Consider the following 20002-nt stretch of genomic DNA (forward strand, 5'->3'; position numbering starts at 1 on the left):
GGATGGACATCTTGCGAGTGCTGGCCAATGTAAGCATATTTGTACTAACTAAGCAGATAATATATTGATTTAATATCACTGTTCACTTTTAATTTGTAACAGGTGACCCCGATTTCATGTCTGCCTTCCTTTGAATTAACCTGCATTTAAGTAATTTACAGTTCAACAATCGCAGCGGCCGATGCAGCCAACGAAGCCACTACGTGGTGATATTAACTTATAAAAATTAGCGGAAGCGAAAAACTCGCCCGCCATTAGCATAACATACATTTTTCTCCACAGCCATGCGATGAGTTAGTCAACCATTATAGGACAGAAAATGGTATACTATTCCACTGAAAAAATGTTCAGGGTGACAACTGATGTGTTTGCATACCATCAGAGTTGTTGGACAATCTGATCTGGTACACCAACAGTACATGGGGGGATTTTGAAATTCAAATGTGCACTAGGAAAATTTCCAATTACTATTATTACCCTAACCTTAAAAGGAGGGGGTGTAATTTTGTGAGGAAGTGCGTTATGTCAGAAGGCCAAACATACAAATGTATCTACAAAAGCTGAATGCCATCCTATAGTTCCAGTTACTTCCTACAGTTCCAGTTAGAATTAACATCAAGGAGTTTAATAGATTCATCAGAACATTTGCTCACAGGCAACATACAAAATGGGTCAAGCATGTTCCGTTGTTTGAAGAAGTATTTAATAATTTACCAAACACTTCAACAGGTTATACCTCGTGAGAGATAATGTTTCAGAGTAGAGAATACAATGACGGGGTCAATGGAATAATTGATTATTTTCATTGTTACAATAATGTTCTTTGTCTTTTATGTATAGATGTAGGGTTTTAATATTTTCCTTTAGTTCTGAAGTCCAATGTTTTTTAGTACTTATTATCCTGGTTAGTCTATAATAGTACCTAGTAATCATCAATCATTTTTAGCAGTGAGAATATTATGTATTGTTTATGATATGAATAACAGTGTTGTGAAGAGTTATTAATTGGAAGGTCTGGGGGAAAAGCTATAGTTTATGGTGAACTTAAATACTACATAATAATGTGCTCAAGATTAAGTCTCATTTGACCATTAGGAAAATTCTGATACTGACTCTAAGAAAGGAGCTGATGCAGATTTAGTTTATTTGACATCAGTAGTAATAATAAAGTAATGTTTCCTTGCACTATACATACTAAATGTAACAGAAATTAGTATTTGACCATTGGACCCAAATGTTTGTATCACAATGTACACAAGTACAGACTGTACTGCCCACGTGTTTCAGTGTAAATGGAAATGCACTATGGACTGTGGAAGAACCACTTATTCTGAGCGAATCACTCAGCAACTGCGCGAAGCATTTTTTTCTAAACTGACCCAAGTTACATCAAAGTAAATATGAACGCAGGAGTCAGTATTTGTCACATTTATAAAAAAAAATGGAACACACAGTGGCGCCCAGAGCAATTCAAAATGGAATATATGTTAGAGAGACATAGTCTTTGTGAAATCAGACCACAGTATTGCATAAATAATTCCAAATCAGCAGGAGTGAAGTGTACAAGTAATGGGGCTAAGAAGCCAATCTTGTAATGCACCATAATGTTCACGGTTGAAACAAAAGCACAATTTAACTGAAAATGTAAAGATAAATTTGTTACTATGTTAAAAAGCACTGTTTGAAACCACAAATCCTGATTAGAACTCAACAGGACATATGTCACAGTCTGCGGTTAACACACCTTTGAACTACAGTACGCTAAACAACATTACTAACGTAAGTGTGTGAAAACTGTAGTTATTTCCCATGTATTTCAATGTATTAAATGTTCGGTGATGTTCAAAAAGACAAGTGATGTTCAAAAAGACAAAAGGACAATTGTGCAAACCTATATTCTCCATATATGTACATAAATGTATGTATTTTTCTATGAAATACGTAAATAATATGATCATTGTTATTTGTTTCCAATTTACTGACGTAGTATGTCAAGCAACCATTGATATTAATGTATGTCAAACACAATATGGAAGTTTATTTTACCTAAAGGGTGCAATGAACACATCGGTAATTGCTGAGTCATGTATTGTAATGTCAACCATATGAAATTAAAAACGCGCAAAACACAGATACTTGGAGTCTGAAAGCTTTCGTCCAGGTTTTTGACTACTGGGAGTTTTACTTCGGGCCGTGCCACATAGGCAACAGCCAGTAAATCTGCCGTGCAAGCTGTGGGTCTCCTGCCCAGACATCATACGCAAAAACACCCTGTATGTAAAATATGATGAGCGTTGAAGCCCACGTATCACAATTTGAACCAATTCAGATACTGAACATGCATTTGTAGTATTAATAGTGTGTCGCCCACAAAATGAGAAATGAGAAGGTACACTCTAATGCATTTTAGTGTAACAAAAATTTAACAGCATCAGAAGAACCAACTACTATTAGAGCCTGAAAATGTAAAGACTTCAGCTCCTCCACCTTTCTTGGATGCATACAAGTTGCAAGTATTCATTGGTATGTGTATGGCAGAATCTAAAAATTAACTTTAACAGAGAAATGTCATCTTTCACAGAATACATCACTGTTCTCATCGTGGAATACACCAAATGATAGACGTCTACAGTTTCATGAATATAACCAGTTACAAGTCTGTCTGAATGCCATGAATCATGAATGTGAACAACACCAGTCCTACAAAATGCAACTGAATGTGCAGTGTGGCTTGCCACACAATGTAAAGGCAGAGGTGGCGTAGCCTATGGGGACAGTTTGCTACAGGCAATAGTCCAAGAAGGCATCTGTGTAAGTCAGGCCTGGGGCCTGAATTTGTGGTATTCACTCTGGCTCTGCTCATGATCATATTTCCCATGTATCTCCCACCATGGGATTTTGCAATCAAGAGTGGTGCAATTTCATTCAAGTCATTATCCAATTCTGGCTCAGATGAGTAACTGAAGATTGTAGTTATTCAAGTCATCCCTTTGTTTGACTATTTCCCAACCGAGTTCTATAACTCTTTCAAACTTCCAGTGAGCCATCTCCTCATTAGCTGACTGGATAGGACTCTCCAATGTTGTTGAGCATCTAGACCACTCGCTGAATGCAACAAAGGGACTCCATTTTCTGCTGCAAGGTGTGGGGTTGGTTATGGAGTAGCACACAGTTGTCATGTCACAAGTCATAGGAATATATCCCCCCCACCCCACCCCACCCTTTTGGAATACTGAACCTGCTCAGCCTGACATCAAGCAAAATGAAGGAATGGCTTTGAGAACCCCTTTTGCATTACTTGAATAACTCTTAAGCAGGGCAGCAGCAGAGCCAGAAACCAGGAGTGTAAAAGAGTCCCCGAGAAGGAGATGAAGAAGAAGAAGAAGAAGAAGAAGAAGAAGAAGAAGACAGTCCCTATTCAGAGCCAGGGAATAGATGGTGCATGGGAAAGACAGACGACACCTGGAGTTGGAGTTGTTACCCCTGGAGGCAGACAGGGCTAGTGCAACCACAGTAGCAGTGAACAGATCATACCCAGAGTTGAGGAGGACATCCTGGAAACGGCTACGGGTGGCCAATGGCAGCACAAGGATACGGACAATGGCGCGAGGCCATCCTGTGCTCATGGTGGGTAGTGCAAGGTCGCAAACAGTGCACGGAGGTGGTGCATTGGCACTGGTAGTTGCGGACAGCAATGCAATGTCACAGATGCGGACAACGGTGCAAGAGGCGGTGGCAGTCACAGCATACAGCGTGGGGTCACAGACGATGCAGAGATGGTGCAGCAGCATCAGTGATGACAGACAACGGCATGGGTAAGACGTGGCATGAGGGCAGCCAGCAGCAGGGACAACAGACGCCCAAGGTTGCAACTGGTGGTGTGAGACAGCAAAAGGCAGACATCAGCAGCTGCAGCAGTGGCACAACAGCAATGCTTTGCAGCAGACACTGCATAAAAGCAATGGCAGCAGTGAGAAGTCCAACAGTGAGTTAAAAGAGTAATAGGTGTCTCATGAGATGGAGATAAGGTTTCTGGTGCTGACTCTGATGCGCCTGAGTCACAAAACAGGCAATTCATTAGTTTGTCAGTTCTGCTAAAATTAACACCGCAATTGTTTGATGGCACTTACAACACTCTAAATGATTTCCTTGACAACTGTGATCTTGTGTTTGAACTTACAGACCTAGAGCAGGATGAAACCCATTTGAAATTTGTTAGAACTAAAACAGCGGGCTCAGCACATACGACTTATTAGTCAGAGATCTAAGTGTCACTTGGCGAGATGTGCATGCCATTTCAGTAGAAAACTATGCTAGTAAAAGGACACTTGACTTCTATGCATGTCAGATACTTGCAAGTCAGCAAGACTGTGAGGAAAGTATAGCTCAGCAGGACACCATTTCAGGAAAGCAACCAAAAGGTACCAAGCGAGAATCGGAACTAGAAAGCAGCTTTACTCTCATATGGATATTAAGCCAAGCAATGTTTATCCAAAGGATTTATGATGACAGGATAAAGACAACAGTGCATGTGCGACATGAGCAGCAATCATAGGCAGAGGCTATAGAGATAGACCTGACACAAGAGAGTGCAATGGTGATGGTGCAGTGCTACAGACCAAGAAGAAGACCACCTAATGTTTCACATGTGGGAAGCCAGGCCATATAGTACGAGTATGTCATACAGATAAAGAATAAGGAAGGTGGGCCAGTTGTACTATGAAAAGGCAGAGAAATGGACCAATCGTGAGTAGCAAGGTGCTCATAATGTAACCCACCAAGTCATAAGAGGCCCATGTGTGCCTCTGAAGTCTGTAAGGTGTTTTAAATGCAAACAGAATGGTCATTATGCGAGAGACTGCCCAGAAAGTATTTACCATACACAGAATTCACATAGGAGATATAAAAGCCAGGAAAACTAAATAAAAGTGTAAGAAAGCAGTCCTCTTACACTTTATTTGGAAAGACTTTACCAGTCAACTGTAAAACTAAAAATGAGTTTATGCAATTGGAGTATCATGACGGCATTACTAATTGCCTGAGATTTCTCAGATAAGCCAAATTAAGAGAAGTAGTTTGAGAAATGACGGAGAGAATATTCCATAGTATTAGGATTCAGGGAATCACTAACATGGTTTCAAGGGCAGAGGGAACTGTTGTGCTGTGCGGCATGGCAGTGCATTGGCAGCTACGATATATGGTCATACACGAGGTCCCGCAGGGCAGTGCCTGGAAACACCAATGTGGAAAGGGTGGCATAGCCTGCTGTGCAGTATAAATGTGGAGTTGGCATATCCCTTGGTGAGAGTTCAGTACAGACAGCGGTCCAGGCCCACGGACTGGATTTGTGGTATTGGCAGCCCATTGCATCTGAAGATGGTCTTTGTAGGCCAAAATTGGTAATGATTGTAACATATGAAAGTGTCTGTGTCAAAAGTAAAAAATAATACTTTAGCTTACTATTTCAAACATTTCACTTTGGGATGGAGAAAGGTAATAGTTGCAGGTAAACTGGATAGTATTATGGTGATAATTACAGTGCATTGTAACTTAGGGAGCACTGTAGACTACACCAAACAGTAGACATAATAATGTTGGGCCCTAGTCAGTTGCCTCACCATCTTGACTGCTATAGCTCCCGATATTTTCAACCATAAAGGCTACCTCAAGAAAGTACAACAGGCTTCAATAAACAATGCAATGCTTTTTTTCTTAGCCAAATTTGCTTGAAAAAATGCAGAATTTGTTGAGAGACATCACATAATATTAGCACATAAGCCCCTGTAATTTCATGAAGTTCCAACAGATGGCGGCACTATATATAGCCTTCAAAATGGTGTCTCTAATGGAGGTACTTATTCCAAGCAGACTGATAGTTTGGTGGTAGTCACGCCGATGTAAAAGGCCAAAAAGTATATGTGTAACAGCTGGTATATGACACGTGTAATTTCATAGGTGGCTCTCCCTTTGATAGTATGTGTTTTGCCAGTTACAGGGTTGGTCTAGGTGATGGTGGGAGGGTGCATATGGCAAGTCTTGCAGCAAGGACAGTCACTGGAATAGGAGCCATAGGATAGGGAGATTGGTGCAGAAGGAGCATAGGGTCTGACAAGAATATTGCGGAAATTTGGAAGGCAAAAAAATGTTATTCCAAGTGTGGTGGGCAAAATCTCAGACAGCATGGATGGCATTTAAGGGCATGACTTTAGGAAGTCACGGCCTCGTCGAAATAGCTGATTAATACATTCCAGACCAGGATAATACTGAGTGATTAGTGGTGTACTTCGAAGTTGGTTTTTGGAGGGATCAGCAGTATCAGGATTGAATGTGATGGTCCAGGAAAACTGCTTTCAATCTAGGCTGGTGGTGTAATTACATTCAGTGAAGACTGAGGCGAGAATGATGGTGTATTGCTGTAAAGAGTTTGCATCCAAACAAATATGTTTGCCTTGAATGCCAAGGCTGTATGGAAGGTAACGTTTGACATGGAAAGGATGGCAACTGTCAAAATGTAAGTACTGTTATTTGTTAGTATGTTGGACAGAAGTGTGTAGTTGGCCTTTGGTGAGGACAAGGACAACATCAGGGAAAGTGGCATGAGACTCAGAATAGGACAACATGAAACTTAACTGGGAGAAGGTATTCAGAAATTACAGGAATTTGAACGAGTCAGCATCATCATGAGTCCTTATGGTAAAGATATTATCAATGTATTTAAACCAAACCAGGGGCTGAAGACTTATAGATCCCAGGAAAGCCCCTTCCAAGCAACCCATGAAAAGGATGACATTTGGAAGAAGCCATCCTGGACCCCATGGTCATACCCTGATCTGTTTGTATGTCTGCCCCTCAAAGGTGAAGTAGTTGTTGATAAGTATAAAGTTGATTAAGGTGAGTAGGAATGATGTCATAGTTTTGGAATCAGGTTGGTACGGACTGAGAAAATGTTCAGCAGCAGACAGACCATGTACATGGCGAATGTTGGTGTAGAGGGAGGTGGCATCTATGGTGACAAGCAGGATGTGTGGTGGGAGTGGGAAGTGCACAGATTTCAGAGAATCTAGGAAATGGTTGGTTCTTTTATATAGGAGGGAAGTCTATGTAGTGTGGGTTGCAGATGCTGATCAACTAAGGCAGATATATATTTGGTGGGTGCTTTGAAGCCAGCAACTATAGAACAACCACGATGATTGGATTTGTGGATTGGAGTGTGGTTTGGGTGGGGTGAAAAGTTCTATAGATTGAGGTGTTAGCCCTTGTGAAGGGCCTGAGGTTTTAAGGCGGGACTGCAGGTCAGCTAAAATCACAAGTATGGGATCCTGATGGCAGCGCTGTATGTAGATGTGTCAGACAACTGGCCTAGACCTCTACAAACATACTAATTTTGGTCAAATACCACAATGGTAGATCCGTTGCTGGGAGGATAATGATGGAGTCATCAGCTTTTAGGGCACATAAAGCCTGGAGTTCTGCAGAGGACAGGTTAGATTCATGTTGTAGGGACCTAAGGAAGAGTTGTGAAGAAATGTGAGGAATCGTTGGAAGGCTTGTAAGGGATGATTTTGAGGTAGTGGTGGTGTATCAAGTTGGGATCGTCACCAGAACTGTTCCAGGCAGTGTTCAATGTCAGGTTTGCTGTTGCAAAAGATTTGGGATTGGACTGCAAAGTGATATTTCCAGTTGACATTATGTGTGCAGGAGGAGCCACTGGCTTTGAAAGCTTGCCTAATTATAACCTTCTTTTATATGTGTGTTCTGCTGCCATTTTGTGAGTACATTTTATCTATCCAATTACATTAGATTGTCAAAAATTGATTCTTTTTGTTGCTATGTTAGCCCATGTGGCTAACATTCCTTCTTATGTAACCCTCTTGTCAGTCTTTGTTCTTGTCTGTCTTGTTCAAACTGTCATCTGTTTTCTGTAAAATGTAAACTTTCATTACTGGAATTGTCACAGTTAATAAAATATTCTGGGCTGTTAAGCTGTGGTTGAATGGATCCATTCGACCACGGCATAACAGCCTGAAATATTATCTGTATCACCACGATTAATCAACACCTTGTCCCTATATCTTTTCCAGCACTGGTTTCCATAGATGTAGATGGGTCCATTTTTATTTGCATATAACAATTCCATGCTTATTTATGAATTTGCCTACAACAATTTACCATTCACTACATTGCAGGGCCTTCTCCCGATCATCTTTCGCTGATTTATTTGCAAATTTGACATCTATTTTCTTTCCCACCATCCACTTACACAATTCTTTCACATTTTTGTGTGTTTGTTTTTCACCAAACCACTCTGATTGACTTTTACTGCCATCTTGTACATAACTTTAACTGCCAAACTAAGTAGAACCATATCGCCTCCTTTTTTGAGCAAGACATCACCAAGCTCTTTCATGCCTGCCTTCCCACAAGCTACATTATGTGGAGTGGCAATTTCTGCAAACACCTGGAAGGCATCACCATGAGAGTCTGCTTAGTCCAGAGGTTGGCAATTTCCTCATTGAGCATTTCAGAAGGCAGGTATGGGACTTGCATCCATCTTAGATTTACAAGGCGACACCCAATTCTACGACACCTTTGTGGTGTGGTTAACAGCATGACAACTTCCTATGACATTCAAACAGTCTCCATGCCAACTTAAAATTTACTACCGAGCTAGAAAAGGACCAACAACTACACTTCCGAGATGTTCTAGTTCTGGGGAGTGATGAGAAACTGCGCGTGTATCAAAAACCAAGAAACACAAACTTGTATTTCCATAATCTGTCAAATCATCCCCAGAGCTACAAAAGAGGTATGTTTAATATGCTCGTAACATTCTCAAATGAATATGTGAGCTACAGCACTTACAATGCAACACTTGGAATGTGTTCTGTGTTATGAAACCAAACAATCCCCAAAGTGTCAAAGACTATTACATGCACACTCTAAGATGACTCTCAGTGTAGTGGCTGATGGAACTAGCTGAATCTATGTAAATCTATATATGTTCACCAGATTTAAATGCTATCAAGTTGCTATCAGTTAAGGCAACAGGCAACTGACTTCTTAATGGGTTAACATGTTGCCAAGGTGTTTTTGACTAAACTGCAGAAGTTTTTCTGGGAAGCCCATACACTTCCCCCATGCAGTCCTGATCTCTCTCCATGCAATTTCATACTTTTTTAAGCGCTGAGGAGAGAGAGTCATGGCTTGGATTTAATTCAGACAAAGCGGTGCATGCTTAGGTACAATCACTGTTCCATACGCAACAGTTTTCCATGAAGTCACTTACCATCTTGTCTTACAGTGAGATAAATGTGTTGACAACTATGGCAATTACTTTTGAAATAATAGGTAGATTACTTTCATCCAACTGTCTTGTTTTCATTTGGCAATCCCTTACAAAACACTTTCAAATTTAATTTCACACAGCATATCAGTGCTCATTAACTCAGCAAAAATTACTTCCACTTTTGTAGATGGAGAAACCCTGAAACGGTGTTGTCTATTATTTAACATTAGCAGTGGCCAGATAGGATTCAATACTAGTCATTTGATTTTCATCACTTCAGCCATCCCAATGATTCAATCCATGAAGAGTTTCCTCAGAGTCAATTCACAGTAAAATATTCATTCTTATCAAATTTAAGCTCGTGTGCTACTCAGTAATGTGTGAATGGGTGCCATGTACCATATTCACAAAAATATCATGTATGATACGTTCATCTTTGAATGAAAATCATGCAGATGACCAACCAAACAAACTTTTTCATAAACTTCTGCATTAGGTCAACTGGAAACAATTAAATCTAACACACCGCACACACAAATAAAGTGGATACTTCATTGTGTATACTAATGTCATCTGCTCCATTTGATTTCACATTTTTGTGGTGTCCCCATTAGATAATCACTACAAGAAAATCGTTCTAGGCTTCAATGTCTGGAATATAACTAGAATTTGTAAATTTCCTCAACCTGTCTATTTCTTTTTTTTACTGATTTATATGCTCTTTTTAGGAAATGAACATTACTTCAAAGAATACAAACAAACAATCTCTTTTTTTTTTATTTTAAATGAACTCACCACAATTTGACTGTGCTGTTGTTCATTTCATTACAGCCCAGGTTGCAGCCTTTTATGCCGGTTTCAAGTGACTGAGTTTATGCCATTAACATACATTGGTGGACATCAAGCTCAAAATTGGCTATAAATTAAGGAAAATACTCCTCCCCACAAATGTAAAATCATTATCATGTAAAATCAGTAAATAACAGTGGGAGCATGTCATATTTAATAAAAACAGGTTTTGAGCTTGATGTCCTTCAATATATGTTAATGACATAAACTCAATCACTTGGAAATGGCATAAAAGGCCGAAACCTGGGTCGTAATTAAACAAACGTCAGTACAGTCAAATAGTGTTGTGTTCATTTAAAAAAGTTATTGTATGACTGTTGCTCAGCAACATCAAAAACTGTTTACAAACAATCTCATTTCTACTAAATCAGTCACTCTTTGCAGCATTACATCAAATAAATTAGTTCTGGCATAACCCACCACAAAAATTAGCTACAAATCATTCCGCTTTTCTGTAAATAGAAGCAATTTTCATCGTCACATAGCTTACACAAAAATTATCAGTCTTTGTATGCAGATGGTGAAAGCTGAGAAGATATCACTTACTGCTAATTACATTATTCAAGTATTGAATAAATATTAACACTGTAACATACCCCATAGTTGCCTCCAGCGAAATTCCAATTGTTTGTTGCGTGCTAAATGTTTCTTGACAGAGTAATGGACACGCTGGATGAGGAGATTTGAAAACCCCATTTTCTTTAAGAGGTAGGCCATGACCGGAGAGTGTCCAAATGGATCAATGGACCAGCTGTTGCTATAAATAATCCACAGTCACAAACTCATTTGTGTACAGTTGTTGCAAGACTTAATATGAAAAATAATAAAAAGAGAAGGGACTGGTGCAAGGAAGAGCTAATTCCCAAGAACTTATTTTAAGTTATTGCATGTTATGTGTTAGAAGAAGAAATGGACTACACACAGTCTACTGTCAGTGCACATAAATTGAAGAAGTAATATGAATGACAATCACTATTTAAAGTTTACATGACCCCCCATTATATTCAAGTTACTTGGAGAAACATTTCAACACACACCTGTTTATTTTGTGATTCTTATTGGCTCTCTTCAACTCTTGTTTTACTAGTAAGTGATTCGTCTATCTACAAGCTTTGAAACAGTGACACCATACCAAAAATCCAGTAGGATGTGCAGCCTCTCCTCAAATCCTCAGGCCCATCCCAGAACCTCTCCCCTGAATCTATCTCTTTCCTAACCCCTACCACTCACCATACTCCTATCTTCCACATGTTTCCTGAAATCCATAAACCCAACCAATCTCAGACACCACACCGTGATGTGGAAATCTCTGCTCTCGTGGACCAACAACTTCAGCCTGTTACCCATGACCTTCCATCCTATATAAAAGATGCCAACCATTTCCTCCACAGACTCTCCACAATTCCTGTTCCATTACCACCTGGCATCCCGCAATTCACTACTGTTCCACCTCCCTCTACATTAACAGCCCCAATGCCACTACTGAACACTACCTTTCCCAATGCCCAGATGACTCCAAACCTACAAGCACCTTCCTAGTCACCATGACCAACTACATCTTCGCCAACAATTACTTCTTCTTTGAAGGAATATCCTGCAAACAAATCCATGGTACAACAATGGGCACCTGCATGGCAGCATCCTACACCAATCTATTCGTGTGCCATCTAGGGGAATCCTTACTAACCACCATGAATCCCAAACCCCTCATGTAGTTCAGATTCACTGATGGTATCTTTGTGACCTGGACCAAGGATGGGGACACACTATCCACTTTTCTCTAGAACCTCAACATCATCTCTTCCATTCACTTCACCTGGTCCTCCTCAAATCAACAAATCACCTTCTATGATGTTGACCTCCACCTCAAGGATGGTTACATCTGTACCTCTGTCCACATGAAACATACCATCCACTAACAATACCTCCACTTCAACAGCTGCCACCCAGTCCACACAAAGAAGTCCATTCCATACATCCTAGCTACCCATGGTAATCTTATCTGTAGTGATGAGTAGTCACCCTTTAAATATACCAAAGGTTTCACTGAGGCCTCAACAGTACCTCCCAACCTTGTTGAAAAACCAATCTCCCTTACCTTGTCTCTTCAGTCCCCTGCCATCTCCTACATACCCACTGTGCAGCCATAAAGGAGCTCTCCTCTCACGACTCAATGACACCAGGGCTGCAGCAGCTGAGTCATATTCTCTGCCAGGGTTCTAACTACCTCTCGTCATGCCCTGAATAACATATCCACTATCTTGCCCACCCTTCCCACGAACCTACGCAATGTCCTTGTCCATCCCCACTCTACCCCTGCTCCCAAACCCTTGCCTCACTCATGGCTCATATTCCCGGTAATAGACCTAGATATAGGAACAATCTCATACACTAGTGTGGAGTTAACCATTCAGCCATCATCAGGTAAGCTTTTTGCACTGGAGATGGCTAGTTCAACTATTCGCAGTACCAACATAGCAATGCCATGGTGAGTGATGTTACATGGACATATCAGTCAATCATCCAGACTGTTGGAATGAAATTACTGAACAGGCAGCTACCCATCTTCAGGTAAGCGGACACAAATGCAAGAAGGCAGCCACTACATGAGTGGCCTCTGTCAAGTTTCAGGCTCCCTCCAAGTATTGCTCCAGATTGGCACATAGGTGCATGCATAATGGTGATCCTACATGTATCCTCTCTGTCAGAATGCAGGCCCATAGAGTTAAAATTCAGATGTCACATTCTTAAAATTAACTTTCACTGGGCATGTCATCTGCTATAAAATGTTTTCTTTCCGAAGATAGAGCAATCACAACATCCCACACCTTACCCAGAAGAAACCCACCATCATGATTAATAAGCTCTTCCACCACACTTATTTCCACAGATTCTTTTCTTTAAGTGCATCCCAGAAGGATCTCACCGGGGTCAAGATTCCTGTGGCATAATAATCCAGGGAATGCCCTGTGGAGATACTATGGTTGGCTACTGCTGACTTGCAGGGCTGTGAAATCACATTCAACGCACCTTCTATGCATGGTGTGCATGGTCTGATCCATGTAGACTTTGCCACGCTGGCAAGGTACTTGTAGATTCCACCCCTCCACAATCCCAGATCATCCTCCAGCAAACTGAGAAGAGCACAAGTCTCTGTAGGTGGGTAGAAGATTACTTTGACATAAAGTTTCCTTGAGATTCTGCTTAAATTTGTCAAAATAGTGCTGGCATGTGGGAGGAATGTTCCAACCACTGTTTACAGAGACATAATGACATTGTTGAAAAATAGCATCACGTATGTGAGTCACTTTGTAGTGTAGGACAGCAGCGAATAAAAGTTAGTTGGCCTGGCATAATATCGTGTAACTTAGTTTTTGAAGTCACCTTTGTAACACTGGAGGAAGCACGTCCCCAGAACTGCATCAATGCTATACTTATTTTACTTCAGAAGAAAGGAGACAGACTAGTGTGAAAGAGTTATAGACATAAAAGTCTCTTCTCTGTGACTCACTAAACTTATCACCAATGTAGTATAAAAAAAAATATCTTAATCAGGCCACTGAAAACTTGATTTAGACATTTACAAAGCACAGACCAGTTCCAAGTTGTGGATATAAATTACCATTTTATCTGGGATTCCAGCACTTTAAAAAATCTGTTGACTGTGCTTCAACCAAACCTGTGCTAATTGCTCTTGAGAAACATGTCATATTTTTTCAATCTGCATTAGTACATATGCCATTGCTACAGCTTCTATTATACCTCACCCAGAGCAAGAAAAAAAATCAGAATTGAAAAAAGCATCTCAAGCAATAACATTCCTTATAAAATAAACTGTTCTCAGCAATTTTCATATCCTTACCCTGGGAAAACAAATACGGAAAACATGTTAATGAAACAAACTTAAATTATAATTTTGCACTGTACTGCTTGCCTAGATTGGGGATACATTTCAAAACCAAATGGAAGAGTAGGCATGAATGTACAGCTGAAACTAAATTATACTGTGACTAAAATAATTTACAATGAGCAGGAGCAACATAAATACTGACAGATGGAAAAGTTTAAAGATCTTTGTCCAGAAGCAGATACTGAATGGCTTATGATAGTGATACAGTTTATGCATCCAACACACAAGTCTTTGGGTATTGACCATATAATAAATATCACTTACTTGGGTTTTATGTTAAGATTATATTCCAGCCAATTATGCCCATCAATCATCTGCCCCAACATAGAAAAATAATGGGTATTGGCTTCATCATTCATAACCCATCCACCAGTCACAATTTCTAGTTGACCATTTTCAATCAGTCTGAAAGAGAAAGAGAAGCCAAATGTAATTTGTAACTTAAGTTTCAAAATGCAATACTAAAACACTAAAAACATACCTTTTCACTTCTTCTTGTATATCAGGCGTTATTTCATTCCACCACAATTGGAAAAATGAAACTTCAGCCCATATAAATTTACGGCGCTTATCTTCTCCCAGTTTTTTCACCATGTTGTTTAAAATGCTTCGAGTCTGTCCCTGATAATAATCTTCAAACGTTTTAATCCATCCTGAAACACCAAATGCAATGATATAAGAATCAAGAATTTTGCAAGAACTATGATACTTGGTTAGAATATCAGGAAAATTATAGACAGCTGATACATCTGCTCCATATAAGAAAGACCAAAGTCTGCAGACTAATCAATGTACATTCTTTCTGTCTATCTTTACCAAGTTTTTCAGTACTCTTTTAAGCATGTTCTGAATTGATAAAAGTATTTCAGATCTCAAATACTCATTGTACTATGATCAGTTCATCATAAGAATGAACCTGATGGAAACAAACACAAATGCGATGATTGCTCAGAAGCCGTAGCACACGTACACTGGGATTGTTACGCTCTTGAAAGTAGGTCCTACTTACTTATTAGATATCTTATTACTAAATTACGTTAAATGGAACTTTAAGACACTCAAATGTATTAACAACCATCAACATTTTTCTCAATTACGGTTCAGGTATGTAGTTTTTATTTCAAAAATCGTGTACAGTCACAGCCTCTGCAGCATTGTGCTCTGATTGTCGCGCTGTTAATGTGCAGTACGAAAATGGCTGAGGCCGCTTTCTATTCCGTAGTGGAACATGGTAAAAAGTGCCGAGAAATAGGCTGTTCTTAATGTTTTTCATAAATTTATGGAGATAACCAGCTTTGAAGTTTTCTCTGCACTTATTTACTGCAGTTGATAAACCAGCACTGAATGAGTAGCACAGTTGGTAGTGTAATGGAATACGAACCGAATGCGGTTATTTGTGCATTGGTTCAAATCTCTTCAGATTATTGGAGTCGAAATAAAGTGATGAAATAATTTAACGTAAGTGAGTACATGGTGCAACAAGCTAGAAAGCTAAAATCTGAAAAGGGTATTTTGGAAACTCCTGGTCCAAAAAAAGGTAAAACTCTTTCTGAAAATACAGTAAGACTTGTAACAGATTTTTATGAAAAGGATGAAAGTTCCAGAGTGCTACCTGGAACAAAATACAAAGTAAGTGTTCAGAAAAATGTGTACATGCAAAAAAGACTCATTTTGTGTAACTTGAGAGAACTCTATTATTCTTTCAAATGGGAGAATCCCGAGGTAGAAGTAGGATTTTCAAAATTTTGCTTCTTGAGACCTACATGGTGTATCCTTGCTGGTGCTGCAGGCACACACACTGTACGTGTATGCAGTATCCACCAGAATGTTAAACTATTACTGGATGCTGCAAAAATTGAAGAATCTTATAAAGACCTAATTAAGATGCTTGTGTGCAACACGGGAAACCAAAACTGCATGCTACATCATTGCGACAGCTGTCCTGCAAATACTGCACTAACTGAGTACTCAACTGAAAAACTAAGTGAAGATTATGATTTAGAAGAAGAAATTGTAATCAGTCAGTGGGTTAACACAGACAGTGCAGAAATGATCAAACAGTCTATCAGTGTTGAAGACTACATTTCTTTATTGGTTAGGTCATTGGAAAAGTTCACCTGCACTCATTTATAGCAAAATCCCAATCAGCAGCCTTTAAAAGATTGAAAGAAGAACCACCACCCAAAACAGCAATTATTGTGATGGATTTCAGTGAAAATTATTCCTTTGTTATACAAAATGAGATCCAAAGTTACCACTGAAATAGAGGTGGTTGTACTCTACACCCAGTTGGAGTTTTTCTAAGAAATGAGGAAAACAATGTTTTTGTTTCCAACCACCGTTTTACTAGTGATGACCAAGAACATGACACTGGTTTTGCTAACTTTGTACAAAAAGAAATTACAAAGTGGCTGTCATTACATCATGCTGACATTGACTCAGTTCACTACTTTACAGATGGTTGTGCTGGGCAGTACAAAAATAGAAACAGTTTTAAAAATTTGACTGAACACTTGAGAGACTTTAATTTGAAGGCCCAACACTCTTTTTTTGCAACAAGTCATGGGAAGTCAATTTGTGATGGCCTAGGAGGAACTATTAAAAGAATTTTAAGGAAAGCCAGTCTACAGCTTTCAGACGAAGAACAAATAATGACAGCAATCGATGTGTACAAGTTTTGTGAAAAAATATTGAAAACATTCATTTTCACTTAATTGACAAAAAAGAAGCTGATTTGCTACGGTTAAAACTAGAAAAACGTTTTTCAGCAACCCGAACCATTCCTGGAACAAGAAGTTTTCATAACTTCAAACCACTTCCAACAAACAACCTTGAAATTAGAAGGACTACAGATAGTGTAAAACCCTCGTTAATCTTTTCTTTCCATTCTTCTTCTGATTGGGTTCGTGTTGAACCATCCATAAATAGCTATGTGGCTGCAAATTATGATGGTAATTGGTACTTTGGACTGGTAAAAACAATATTCAATGATGAAGAAGATGCAGAAATTCTATTTCTACATCCTTCAGGACCAGCTGCATCATTTTATTGGCCTGAAAGAGAAGATTTTTGCATAGTGCCTTTGGAGCACATAGTCTGTGTAGTAGACGCACCTCAATCAAGAGGCACTGGAAGAATGTATTACTTCAAAAAAGACTGTATCAAAAGAACTGAAAGCTTTTGGATGAAGTGGAAAAACAGTTTGAATCAGCATTAATGTTTATAAAAAAGACCAAACTACTCAAAAAATTCAATGTTTCAAGCAATTAGTTGGGTTATACATAAGTGTCGTAAGTACACTATCTTTGCACATAATTCTAATGTAATGTACTATAATTAATAAACATGTTAAAAAGCCATCATTTTTTTGTTTTATCAAGTAGCCTATATGTTTAAGAGTAAATTAAAACAAATTTGAGCATTCTATCAGGTCTGAGACTCTAGATATTGCAATTCTTATAAAACAAAACATCCGTAAAAAAAAAAAGAAAGAAAATACATATACAGGGTTATTACAAATGATTGAAGCGATTTCACAGCTCTACAATAACTTTATTATTTGAGATATTTTCACAATGCTTTGCACACACATACAAAAACTCAAAAAGTTTTTTTAGGCATTCACAAATGTTCGATATGTGCCCCTTTAGTGATTCGGCAGACATCAAGCCGATAATCAAGTTCCTCCCACACTCGGCGCAGCATGTCCCCATCAATGAGTTCGAAAGCATCGTTGATGCGAGCTCACAGTTCTGGCACGTTTCTTGGTAGAGGAGATTTAAACACTGAATCTTTCACATAACCCCACAGAAAGAAATCGCATGGGGTTAAGTCGGGAGAGCGTGGAGGCCATGACACGAATTGCTGATCATGATCTCCACCACGACCGATCCATCGGTTTTCCAATCTCCTGTTTAAGAAATGCCGAACATCATGATGGAAGTGTGGTGGAGCACCATCCTGTTGAAAGATGAAGTCGGCGCTGTCTGTCTCCAGTTGTGGCATGAACCAATTTTCCAGCATGTCCAGATACACGTGTCCTGTAACGTTTTTTTCGCAGAAGAAAAAGGGGCCGTAAACTTTAAACCGTGAGATTGCACAAAACACGTTAACTTTTGGTGAATTGCGATTTTGCTGCACGAATGCGTGAGGATTCTCTACCGCCCAGATTCGCACATTGTGTCTGTTCACTTCACCATTAAGAAAAAATGTTGCTTCATCACTGAAAACAAGTTTCGCACTGAACGCATCCTCCTCCATGAGCTGTTGTAACCGCGCCGAAAATTCAAAGCGTTTGACTTTGTCATCGGGTGTCAGGGCGTGTAGCAATTGTAAATGGTAAGGCTTCTGCTTTAGCCTTTTCCGTAAGATTTTCCAAACCGTCGGCTATGGTACGTTTAGCTCCCTGCTTGCTTTATTCGTCGACTTCCGCGGGCTACGCGTGAGACTTGCCCGCACGCATTCAACCGTTTCTTCGCTCACTGCAGGCCGACCCGTTGATTTCCCCTTACAGAGGCATCCAGAAGCTTTAAACTGCGCATACCATCGCAGTTGGTGGATCTTTGTTGAACTTCGTCCTGAAGTGTCGTTGCACTGTTATGACTGACTGATGTGAGTGCATTTCAAGCACGACATACACTTTCTCGGCTCCTGTTGCCATTTTGTCTCACTGCGCTCTCGAGCGCTCTGGCAGCAGAAACCTGAAGTGCGGCTTCAGCCGAACAAAACTTTATGAGTTTTTCTACGTATCTGTAGCGTGTCGTGACCATATGTCAATGAATGGAGCTACAGTGAATTTATGAAATCGCTTCAATCATTTGTAATAGCCCTGTATATATATTTTTTTCATAGAAAATATTAATATATTTTAATAGTATCATTTTTATCTTCAAATATGTATAATAAATAAACTTGCTGCAAAAATTCATGATGTTATCTAAAAGAGTTTTTAAGATAAGCAATGTTAAAGTTTTGAATACAAATTAAATTTACCATTTCCGAAGGTTCGGAAAACGCAAAACATAAAAAGCTTTAAAAATTTATAAAAAAAACTATAAGAGATACAGCAAAAAAAATTTGCAGGTGTTGTCAGGATGGTATTAGAACCATTTGAGCCAAATTTCATGAAAATCTAAGGAGGTGGGTGTAAAATTTATTTTTTATTGGGTGATTTGATACGGAATGACCCTTTGGGGAACCTGACTGGGAATGTCACACACTTTTAGAATACCAGAATATAAGAAGCATAACATCCACCCTTGTGTTTTATGAAAGAGCTGTACATGTTGGCAGTATTATGAAAAGGAAAGTTGACACTCATTTATTAAAAGTTGTGGTGGTGTACAAATTTCTGTCTGTCTGTGTATTTATGTAACGGAGTCCACTTCAAGTTCATATCTATGTTGCCAACATTTAGATAATGGAAAATCCAGGATGGAATGTAACAATATTATGAAAAGGAAAGTTGCCACTCACTGTATAGTGGAGTTGCTGAGCCACAGATAAGCACAACAAAAAGACTGTCACAATTAAATAAAGCTTTCAGCCAGTAAGGCCTTCGCCAAAAATACAGACACACACACACACACACACACACACACACACACACCATGCGTCAGAATGAAATTTTCACTCTGCAGCAGAGTGTGTGCTGATACGAAACTTCCTGGCTGATTAAAACTGTGTGCTGGACCGAGACTCAAACTCGGGATCTTTGCCTTTCGCGGGCAAGTGCTCTACCATCTGAGCTACCCAAGCACAACTCACGTCCCCTCCTCACAGCTCTACTTCTGCCAGTACCTCGTCTCCTACCTTCCAAACTTTACAGAAGCTCTCCTGCAAACCATGCACGTGCACGAACGCACTTCACACACACAACTGCAGCCACGATCAACTGAAATCACACTGCGAACAGCAGCACCAGGGCATGATTGGAGTGGCGACTGGGTGGCGATAAG

General features: G+C 39.6%; 1 protein-coding gene across 1 annotated transcript in view; it reads right to left on the bottom strand.

Moving 5' to 3' along the window:
* The window catches only part of LOC124795042 (alpha-mannosidase 2), a 195193-nt gene that overhangs the window by 115593 nt on the left and 59598 nt on the right, over positions 1-20002 (bottom strand). The window contains exons 5-7 of the mRNA XM_047258829.1: positions 14527-14698; positions 14310-14450; positions 10732-10892 (exon numbers count right to left, since the gene is read on the bottom strand). Coding sequence (XP_047114785.1) covers positions 10732-10892; positions 14310-14450; positions 14527-14698 — 474 coding nt within the window. The remainder of the gene's footprint in view (positions 1-10731; positions 10893-14309; positions 14451-14526; positions 14699-20002) is intronic.

This window comes from Schistocerca piceifrons, chromosome 1 (genome assembly GCF_021461385.2).
Source record: "Schistocerca piceifrons isolate TAMUIC-IGC-003096 chromosome 1, iqSchPice1.1, whole genome shotgun sequence".
Lineage (NCBI taxonomy): Eukaryota > Metazoa > Arthropoda > Insecta > Orthoptera > Acrididae > Schistocerca > Schistocerca piceifrons.